At 31.6% G+C, this 11,848-nt stretch overlaps 1 protein-coding gene across 1 annotated transcript; it reads right to left on the bottom strand.

Moving 5' to 3' along the window:
* Positions 1–4,347: 4,347 nt before the first annotated feature.
* LOC104879992 (uncharacterized) lies at positions 4,348–4,956 on the bottom strand. Its single transcript, XM_010654969.1, has one exon. The coding sequence runs from the start codon at positions 4,954–4,956 to the stop codon at positions 4,348–4,350; it is 609 nt and encodes a 202-aa protein (XP_010653271.1).
* Between the last annotated feature and the right edge of the window lie 6,892 nt (positions 4,957–11,848).

The raw sequence follows: 11,848 nt of genomic DNA on the forward strand, positions 1-11,848 counted from the left end.
AGGATAATGGGAATGGAAAAGGAGTCTACAGCAAATGTACCTGGTAAAGCCCTTCTTCCAGCAAGAAAATCCTCACTCGCGTGTGGTCTTAGATCTTTTTGTTATAATCAAACAAGATGAATACCGTAATTTCATATATACTGGAATCTCCTGATTAAAAAACAATGAGTAGAAAAATAATAGCGGAAGCATACCTGAATCCATTGAAGGAGAAACCTTATAGGAAGAAAACCCTTTGAGATGGTCTTCCAATTTTAGCCACTAGATTCTGTGTCAATTTCTCTCTGAGAGGATTTTTCAGAAATTGGAATGCGTAGTCGTAGAATAGGGACCATAACCCTATTTATAAACCGCTAGGGCAGTTTTAATTTTATCACAATTATATTTCTGCCCCTCATAGAAATAATAATTATCTAATGGTATCTACACAAGAATCTCATGACAATTATACCCTTAAGCCAATTAATCAATTATTAATTAGATCACTATATTTAGGCTTAATTAAATGATAGCACACACATTTTAATTATTTACATGTGTGGCCCAAATTATAGATTAATTACAAAAATTGATCTAACAATCTCCCACCGGGCCACATGCATATGTAATCAAATAAATGTGCTTAACCTTATGAGCTCAAAATTTGTTATCATGTCTTTAGGGTATATCCGAACAATCTCGTCCATTAACTATACTGACATAGGATCAAGGTGGCCTTTGTTACATCAATCGTTACTAGACTAATCAATGGTCACATATATCTGCACAATTAAATGACATAGATCAATCATGAGTGCATAGCATGGAAATTACATGCAATGTGATCTATTCATGCCTATTTCCAACTGGTCCTACTTAACTTTATTGAGATCAAATCTTTAGCATAATTTAACAGAGTGCAATAAAATGAATACTTTATTTCTGCAGAACACAATCCAAATGTATAGATAAAGTCTAAACATAACATAGAGCAATATACAATGAATAATATAAACTCCCACTAAATTTGGATATCTTCAAATGAGACAACACCCATATGAGCAGTGTGCTCATGAAAAACCTTGGGTGGTAATCCCTTTGTAAGCGGATCCGCTATCATGGAGTTTGTTCCAATATGCTCTATGGATATCTGTCCACTCTGTACTTTTTCTTTTACAACTAGGAACTTGATATCAATGTATTTTGATTTTGTAGAACTCCTGTTGTTATTGGAATATAAAACTGCTGATTTATTGTCACAAAATATCTTCAGTGGTCTTTCAATACCATCCAGAACACACAGCCCAGTGACAAAATTTTGTAGCCATATTCCTTGATTGGATGCCTCATAACATGCTACAAACTCTACTTCCATGGTGGATGAAGTTATGAGTGTCTGTTTGGCATACCTCCATGAAATTGCTCCACCAGCCAACAGATAAATATAGCCTGATGTGGATCTTCTCTGTCTTGGCATCCAGCAAAGTCGGAGTCGGAATACCCAATGAACTCTAACTGATCCAATCTCCTATATGTAAGCATGTACACTTTTGTTCTCTGTAAATATCTCATAACCCTCTTGGCTGCTCTCCAATGATCCATTCCAGGGTTACTTAGATATCTGCCTAACATGCCAACAATGTACGCAATATCCGGACGTGTACATACCTGAGCATACATTAGACTCCCCACAGCCGAAGCGTAAGGAATCTTCTGCATTTCTTGACTTTCTAAACTATTTTTAGGGCATTGATTAAGACTGAATTTGTCTCCTTTAGCGACAGAGGTATCACCTGGTTTGCTATTTTGCATGCCATACCTTTGGAGGACTTTATCAATATAGGTCCTTTGTGACAATCCTAAAATACCCCTAGAACGATCTCGGTGTATCTGGATTCCTAAGACAAAGGAGGCATCACCAAGATCTTTCATCTCAAAATGTTTTGATAAAAATCTCTTGGTGTCGTGCAATATGCTAATATCATTTGTGGCTAGCAATATGTCATCGACATATAAAACCAGGAAAATATACTTACTCCCACTGAATTTGTGATACACACATTCATCCATAAGATTTGCCTCAAAACCATATGAGATAATAATTTGATGAAACTTGAAGTACCACTGACGAGAAGCTTGCTTGAGCCCATAAATGGATTTAGTTAATTTACAAACCATATTCTTTGAGTCTTCGGACACAAAATTTTCTGGTTGTACCATATAAATTGTTTCATCAATGTCACCATTGAGAAACGCTGTTTTAACATCCATTTGATGTAACTCAAGATCATAATGTGCAACTAGTGCCATGATTATCCTGAAAAAGTCCTTCGTAGAAACTGGAGAGAAGGTCTCTTTGAAGTCAATTCCTTTTTTTTGAGTAAAGCCTTTAGCTACAAGACGTGCTTTATATCTTTCTACATTACCATTTGAATCCCGCTTGGTTTTAAATATCCATTTACAACCAATGGGCTTCGTACCAACTAGTAATGGGACAAGTTCCCAAACTTTATTGTCTTGCATAGATTTGTACTCTTCATTCATGGCTTCAATCCATTTCTGAGAGTTGGAACTTTTCATGGCTTGCTGGAAGTTGATTGGATCATCTTCCATCATTCCACTTTCTACCTCACGTTCCTGGAGATATACGATATAATCGTCCGAAATTGCATTTCTCCTCTCTCTAGTGGATCTCCTTAATGGCATATTTTCTTGAGGTTGTTGAGTTTGTTCTTCAGGAGCAATGTCCTCATTTGCAATTAAGGGTTGAACAATATTGTCTGTTGGTTGAGGATCCAAATTTACTTCTCGATCAATGATAGGTAGTGAAACCTATACATTATCAAAAGCAATAGTAGATCCCTCTTCCTCCTCAAAGACAATATTCCTAGCCTGATTTCTCCCCCCAAACTCAACATCCTCAAAAAATGTTGCAGTTCCCGTCTCAAAAATTGACCTAATAGCAGGATCATAAAATTTAAAACCCCTTGATCGCTCTACATAGCCAATAAAGTAGCTGCTAACTATTTTAGAGTCCAATTTCTTTTCATGAGGCTTATAAGGTCTCGCTTCAGCTGGACATCCCCAAATATGGAAATGCTTTAAACTGGGCTTTCGACCCGTCCAAAGCTCATAAGGCGTTTTAGCAGCCGCTTTAGTTGGCACCCGATTTAGGATATAAGTTGCCGTTTTGAGTGCTTCACCCCAGAGTTTTTCGGGTAAAGTAGAATGACTAATCATACTCCTTATCATGTCCTTAAGAGTTCGGTTTCGTCTTTCTGCTACACCATTCATGCTAGGTGATCCTGGCATGGTGTATTGAGGGACGAGCCCACATTCCTCTAGGTATTTAGCAAATGGTCCTGGACGTTGTTCACCTAATCCGTCATATCTACCATAGTATTCACCACCACAGTCAGATCTGACGCTCTTTATTCTTTTGTTGAGTTGTAACTCAACTTCTGCTTTAAATGTTTTGAACATGTCCAATGATTGTGATTTCTCATGTATAAGAAATAGGTAGTCATATCTTGAATAGTCGTCTATGAATGTTATAAAGTACTGTTGACCATTCCAAGATGTCGTAGGGTATGGTCTACAGATATCTGTATGAATTAATTCTAAGACGTCTGTAGCTCTATTGGCCCCTAATTTCTTTGTTTTGGTATGTTTTCCTTTAATACACTCAACACAAATATCAAAATCTGAAAAGTCAAGTGAATCCAAAATCCCATCGGACACAAGTCGCTCAACTCTAGATTTAGAGATATGACCTAGGCATTTGTGCCACAATGAGGCCGAATTATCTTTATTCAATTTACGTTTTGTACCTCGTGATTCCACATGTAAGGTTTCATTATAGGACGGAACAGTTTTCAACAAATATAGATTATCATAAACATTAAGTAAACCGGTTCCTACAGCATTTGAAATAATAGATAATGTAAATCTATTGTTTCCAAATGAACAACAATAATCTGATTTGTCCAAAACAGAAACTGAAATTAAATTCCGTCTGAAAGACGATACAACAAAAGTATCTATTAAATCCAAAAAATAACCAGATTTCAATAATAATCTAAAGTGCCCTATTGCCTCTACTTCTACCGACTGACCGTCTCCGACATAGATGCATCTTTCAGCATCACTTGGTTTTCGGTAACTCAGGCAACCCTGCATAGAAACACAAATGTGAGTAGTAGCACCAGAATCTAACCACCATGTGTTTCTAGATACTGAAGCTAAATTAACTTCAAAACATACCAAAGTAAGAAATATACCTTTCTTAACACGCCAAGCAACATACTTGGTACATTCCTTCTTAGTATGTCTAGGCTTATTATAGAAGAAACATGTTACCTCAACTTTCTATTTCTTTTGTTCTGGACCATTAGAAGCAGCAACCTTATTATCTTTATTCTTTCGTTTGCCCTTATCCTTGGAAGTGCTAGCCAGATGAGCACTTTCGGTCTTATCTTGCTTCAATCTCTCTTCCTCTTGCACACAGAATGAAATGAGCTCATTAAGAGTCCATTTATCCTTTTGACAGTTATAACTGACCTTGAATTGATTAAATTGTGCAGGAAGAGAGATGAGAACCAAATGCACGAGTAAATCATCAGATAACTCGAGTTTCAAAGCCTTAAGTTTTGAAGCAAGATGAGACATCTCCATGATGTACTCCCAAACATTACCCTTGCCTTTATACTTCATTGAAATCAAGCTTGCTAAAAGCGTGCTCGTTTCAGCCTTATTGTTTTTGGCAAAACGTTTCTGAATTTCCGCAAGGAAGTCACTGGCATTAGTAATCTCATCGGTTACCGCACCCCTGAAAGCTTCTGGAATGCCGCGCTTCATGATCATAAGACTTAGCCTATTTGAACGTTCCCACTTACCCCAATAAACCTCATGCTCTTGAGTACTTTCCTCATTGAGTTCATCGGGTTTGGGCATTCTCAAGGCTAAGTCTATATCCATGCAGCCTAAGAGAATCATCATATTCTCTTTCCAGTCCTTAAAATTAGTCACATTTAACATAGGGACATTATTGATGTTGGCAGATATAGAAGTAGTTGATATAAAAGCTGAATCGAGAACAAAATAAAATGAATCAAATAAACCATCATGCTCACATAAAATAAGCAATTAAACACATAATCTTTAAATTTAAAAGCAAATTATGACATTTCAAGATACCTAGCACAACATTAATATCAAGTCTTTGGACAGTAATATTAACTGTAAGTGGTACTCTTGTTGTAGTGATCAAACATTGATGATAAGTTATGTCAAATAATAAATCTATCTTTGGATTGATTTATTATTCACATTAAGTTACCTTTATAATGATCACATATTTATCACCACAGGTATGTATGCAATTTGACCAAATATTAACTTTCCTTTGGGCCAGTCAATACCCTCATGAATCACATACACACAAATATCTAACACCCCGAACAGACTAATCTACACGAAAGATGTCACTTTGGTGATTTTCCGCTTTAATTAGCCTATTTAAAATGCTAGATCAATAACTTAAATATTAATATCATAAAATGCTATTAAATAATAATAATAATAATAATAATAATAATAATAATAATAATAATAATAAAAACAAATTTATTTAATACAAAAAAATAAATAAATTAAAACTTAATATATTTCATAAATCTTAATCCATTGACATATATATATATATATATATATATATATATATATATATATATATATATATATATATTAAAATAATAACTCAAAGAATTAATCAAGGAGTAGGCTCTGATACCACTTGTTATAATCAAACAAGATGAATACCCTAATTTCATATATACTGGAATCTCCTGATTAAAAAACAATGAGTAGAAAAATAATAGCGGAAGCATACCTGAATCCATTGAAGGAGAAACCTTATAGGAAGAAAACCCTTTGAGATGGTCTTCCAATTCTAGCCACTAGATTCTGTGTCAATTTCTCTCTGAGAGGATTTTTCAGAAATTGGAATGCGTAGTCGTAGAATGGGGACCATAACCCTATTTATAAACCGCTAGGGCAGTTTTAATTTTATCACAATTATATTTCTGCCCCTCATAGAAATAATAATTATCTAATGGTATCTACACAATAATCTCATGACAATTATACCCTTAAGCCAATTAATCAATTATTAATTAGATCACTATATTTAGGCTTAATTAAATGATAGCACACACATTTTAATTATTTACATGTGAGGCCCAAATTATAGATTAATTACAAAAATTAATCTAACACTTTTCCTTTGCTTTTCGTGCTTTCTTCCTCCCCCTCTAAAGGCTGTCTAAGAAGTATATATCTCCCGGCCTCCTTCTCCCCTGTTTCTGTCTTCTCCCGCAAGCCACTACCCGCTCCACTGTTCGTCGCTCAACAAGCATGTCATCTTCAACCACCATCATGGGCGAGCTGTTGATAGCTCACCACACATCCATGCATGGAGCTCCATGGGAGGTGTCCCCCTATGCAGCTGGCTTCCTCAACCATGAATCGCCATGTGGCTCCTTGAGAGCCCTCCTGCAAGGAAATATATCTTGTATAAAAAATGAGAACGAGCCCCAAATGGGGGTCTACAATAATATAATAGAATATTTTGATTTATTTACAATTAATTGGATACGTTTTATAAATTCTAAATTATTCTTAACGATTAAAAGGTTCATTTAAGAATTTAAATTATTAATTATGTATTACTCAATTTATTTCTTTAGTGAGAAATTTAAAAAAAATAGTTATATTAGAAAAACAGTAAAATCATGACTCTAATTTTGATTTATTATTATTTTTATTGATTAGATCTTATTTTTTGAGTTTTGAATTTTTTTTAAGAAAATTTTAAACCTATTAATAAATTAAAAAAAATCATTTGATTTAAAATTCATTTTTTTAGTGAGAAAATTTATAAAAATATATATAACTTTGTGCAAAAAGAAATAATAGACTCATTGTAAACCAATTTGTATCCATGAATGTATGATATTAATGGATTTACTATTTGAGTTTCAAATTATTTTTAAAGATTACTAGACTCCATAATGGATCCAACATATTAAATTTTATTTAATTTGGAGTTCATTTGTCAAGTGAAAAAAAAAATTATAAAACAATGATTCTACGTAAAAAAGAAACAATAAAGAATCATTCTAAACCAATTTTCATCCATAAATTTATGATATTAATTGGATCATTATTTAAGTTTTAAGATATTTTTTAAAATTAGCAAACTTATTAATGAATTCAACCCATTTAATTTTTTTTTTCTAATCTGGAGTTTATTTGTTTGTGAAAAAAATAGAATATAATAATTCTCTGTAAAAGAGAAGCAATAGTCATTATAAACCAATTTTTGTCCATAAATTTATGATATTAATTGAATCATATTTTGGGTTCTAAGTTGTTTTTATAAATTACTAAACTTGATAATGAATCCATTCATTAAGTTTTGTTCAATTTGAAGTTCACTTGCATAGTGAAAAAAATAGAAAAATAATGATTCTACATAAAAGAGAGATAATAAAATCATTCTAGACCAAATTTTGTCTATAAACATATGATATTTATTATATCATTTTTTGAGTTTTAATTTACTTTTAAAAATTATTGGACTCATTAATAAATCCAATACATTAAGTTTTATTTAATTTGGAATTACCTTGTCTAATAAAAAAAGGTTGGAAAATAATGATTTACATAAAAGAGAAACAATAGAGTTGTTCTATACCAATTTTTGTCCATAATTTTTTTTGTATTTATTAAATCATTTTTTGAATTTTTAATTATTTTTAAAAATTACAAGACTCATATTAAGTCTTTCTTGATTTGGAATTTATTTGTTTAGTGAAAAAAGTTATAAAATTACGATATATGTAAAGAAGAAGTTAACTAAGTCATTTAACATAAATTTTGGTCATGACTTTCTAATATTATCGAGTTCTATGAATTTTTTTGTACTGGTTAAATTGGTTTCTGAGTTTCAAATTATTTTTAAAATTAATAAATTTTATGTATCAATATAATTTGATTTAAAATTTATTTATTTCATTGAAATTTTTTAGAAAAGTTAAAAGATTTTTTTTTTAAAAATAAATACGTTTAATTTAAAGGAATATCATATTTAAATATTTTATGTATTGGTATTAGAATATGAAGAGAGAAAAATAGTGAAATCGTGTTCAATTTTTATTTACTTGTTATGGTTTTTAAAACCTATTCTCTATTCACTATATTTTAAAAAACTAGAAATAGATAGGAATAATGAAACAATATTATAAATTTTTAAAAATGGTTTTTTGTCTTTCAAAACAAAAAACGGTTTTTTAATCATACGATCCAACATACTCTAATATTTTTATAATAATTTTTTAAAACCTTTTTGTTTTAAGTAATTGACTGACAATAAACATATTTTCATGTTTTTTTTATCCTAAATAATAAAAAAAATTTATAATAATTTTCAAATGAATACATGAAAAATGAATATTCAAATATGTTGCCAAAAAGTCAAATAAATGAACTAAACTTCAACACACAAACCCTCACATGGAAGCCACACATGCCCTCTTTGGCTTTTCTTCGCATCACCCTCATGGAACTTGAAAGTTCATTTTTCATAAACTCTTGGTTGTGATATAGGTTAAGGTAGTAAAAGCCAAGTCTCTTTTGGCTTCTTCCACAATTCTCTATGAAAATGGAGGCTCTCACTATAAAGGAAACATGTTGACATACACATGATGATATACCGGGTCAATCCCTTGAAAAGACTAGTGTATATGTTCTTGCAACTTGTATATCTATACCATATATATATATAGAAGTGCCCATCAACTTCTTTTTTTCTTTCTAAAATAAGGATGTAAATAATCTATGAAACTAAAAGAACCCTTCAATAAAATGGTGATGTCTTTCAATTCAGACTTTTCTAAATTTTTGGTTAAGACTTATTCAAAAAGTTAAGAATTCTATCCCTTTATCTACTTATATATAGAGATGTGTTCTCAACCTATAGACATTACTTATAGATAAAATATTTTTAGCTTTTGTTTCCTCACTCCTCTTTTTTCATTGTGAGAGTTTATTTAAATCTATCTCTTCTTCATTGTGAGATTTTAAAGGGATTCATGCTTGTGCTCATCTTCATAATTAGCTATTATGATATTTAGATTTACCTCTTTTCATTGTAAGAGTTTAAAGGGATCCACGCTCATGCTCATATTTACAATTACAATATTTCATACTTAGGCTCATTTTCACAATTACAATCTTCTATGCGACTGATGAACTTCTATAGCAGCACAGTTCCTTGGCCTTAGATCACGTAAGGTGTATGCATTTATCCTAGACTTCCCTAGATCTAAACCAGTGGAAACCTATGACTAAAAGAACCATAAAAAGAAAAAAAAGAAAAAAAAAGAAAAAACACAACAACAACAATAACAACTAAATCTAAAAAAAGAAAGTTTCATACTTGCGATCTAGATGTTCCCATATCGATCTTCATTTGATGGAAACGTTGAGGAAGATTTCAAAACTATAGAGACAGTGTGGAGCTCGTCGACCCAGTGATCTTATTAGGAAAGCTTATATTACTCTATTCTCAAGCCCTAGATCATTAGGGTGCATGAAATCATTTCCTAAGCTTCTCTAGAAATATTGCAATGGAAAAATATGGCTTTCAAAACCAAAAAACATATCATAAATCTAGATATTAGTGTCATACCTATGATCTAGATGTTCTCAGTGTAGAATACTTCAAAGCCATAACAAATCTCGTAAACACATGGATCTTCCACCTGCTTCCTTAAGTCTAGGCACTAATATGGTGGAGATTTCAAGGTTAGAGGCTAGGGCTCTCTCTCTAGATAGGAGGGAGAAAACGAAAAGACTGAACTAAAAACCCTAACCTTTAAAGGGGCATTTAGAGGTTTTTAATTGAACTTAGTGACTTAAGCTTATCATGGGCTTGGGTCATTTAATCTAACTTAAAAAGGGTTTTAATTGATTAATGAACTCAATAGAGCTCCAATTAATCAATTAGCTTAGTCTAGAAATATCTCTCACTTACCTCTATATAGCCTTATGTAATTACCAAAACACCTTTATGCACACAAGTGAACTAAAATCTAATCCAACCTTCATAAAGTGTGTTATTAAGGAATATGAGTTCGAGCGAGAACCACTAAGACCCATAAGACAATACTAGCTCCCTCATAATCCAATTTTGAAGTTGACTCAACATTCTACTATAAAGAGTTAACTGCACTCTAGTACTTTATGTATATTATAATGAGACACCAAGTGTTCATATTCGTGATCAGTTATTCATTGTATACAATCTCCCCATGAATTGGTTGTTCATAGACTAATAAGGTGAGAGATTTGGTATTTCAAGACTATTTTTACTGTTTTTGAGTGATACATTTTCCAAATATGCGATCAAATGACATATTTGTAGACATAAAAAAATTAGTGGATTAAATTATCACTAATTCAGTCTTAAAAAAAAACATATATATATCCTCTTATGGATAAGTTTCCCTAATTTCCAACTATAAAAAGGATAATAATAATAATAAGAAAATTATTATTGTTATTATTATCTTGTTGGTAAAACCTCTTGAGAGGAAAATTTGCTAAAATCAAGGAACTAAATTCCTTGAATCAAGCAACTAAAATTTGGAAATTTAAAATTCAAATTCCCTATCTTCACCTATAAATAGAGGTGTCTTCTATCAAGAGGAGAAGCAATTCAGAAATAAAAAAAAAAAATCTAGAAAAGAAAATCCTAAAGAGAAAATCCAAAGGTAACTTCTTGATAAAACGACAAAAGAACTGTTACATGCGTTCTTCGCCATTCAACAAGGTCATTCGGGAATAAGCCACTTGTGGCCCTCGATTGATCTTTGAAATCAAGAAAACGTCATCGTCATCTTCCAAAGTGTGATCAAGGCAAAAGAATCAAAGGGAAAATATTCTTTCGAAAAGAATATTATTTTTTTTAGATTGTACCCACAATATTTTAATTTCAATAAATATTTTGTTCGCATTATTTTCCTATTTTGTTTTGCTAATTTCGGACCAAAATTCACGGAATTTGTGCGTACAATATTTTAGTTTACAAAGAGCATATGTCAAATTCCACCAAATGAATTACTATAAGCCCACAAATTTCATGACCACACGTCCTTAGGATCACCTAAGGAAACACATTATCTCAAAGTCCATAAGATATTATGAGTGTCTATATTGAGAATACCTATTGCTACTAACTTCCATCAATAGTGACTCGATCAATAGGGAATATATGATTGACTTAGAATATTATCGATAGGTCAAAACTACTATTAACTTCTACACAAGCGTAATATTCTTTCAAGGTTGAGAAACTATACAATGTAATAACTTGGTAAAGTCATAACTACTCTATAACATTACATCATGACTCATCATAGGTCTTATATAATGTGTAACCATAGTGTGGACCCGCATTTTTTACATGTATTCTCGCTCGATGGTAAAACTTTTTTTTTTTTTAATGAAAAACTGAATTTTGTAAAAGTTAGAGTCCCCACTTATTTTTGTTTATTTTTTAATGAGAAAACAAAATTCACACACACGTATATATGAATTGGGTGGTGGGAACTTGGAAGGTGGTCAACCCAGTAAAATCACATTTATTATTATTACTTTTCTTATTATTATTATTTATTTCCATATGTACTTTTTATTAAGCATAATGAAGTTTAATATTGATATTTCTTTATGTTTGTCTAAAATTTGAGTAACCTTGTATTTTCCTTCAGATAAATATTTAATACTTTAATATTATATTTGGTTT

Source organism: Vitis vinifera, chromosome 8 (genome assembly GCF_030704535.1).
Source record: "Vitis vinifera cultivar Pinot Noir 40024 chromosome 8, ASM3070453v1".
NCBI lineage: Eukaryota > Viridiplantae > Streptophyta > Magnoliopsida > Vitales > Vitaceae > Vitis > Vitis vinifera.

Coding starts and splice junctions, on each gene's coding strand:
- LOC104879992 (XM_010654969.1), bottom strand. CDS start 4,956: ATGGATATAGACTTAGCCTTGAGAATGCCCAAACCCGATGAACTCAAT.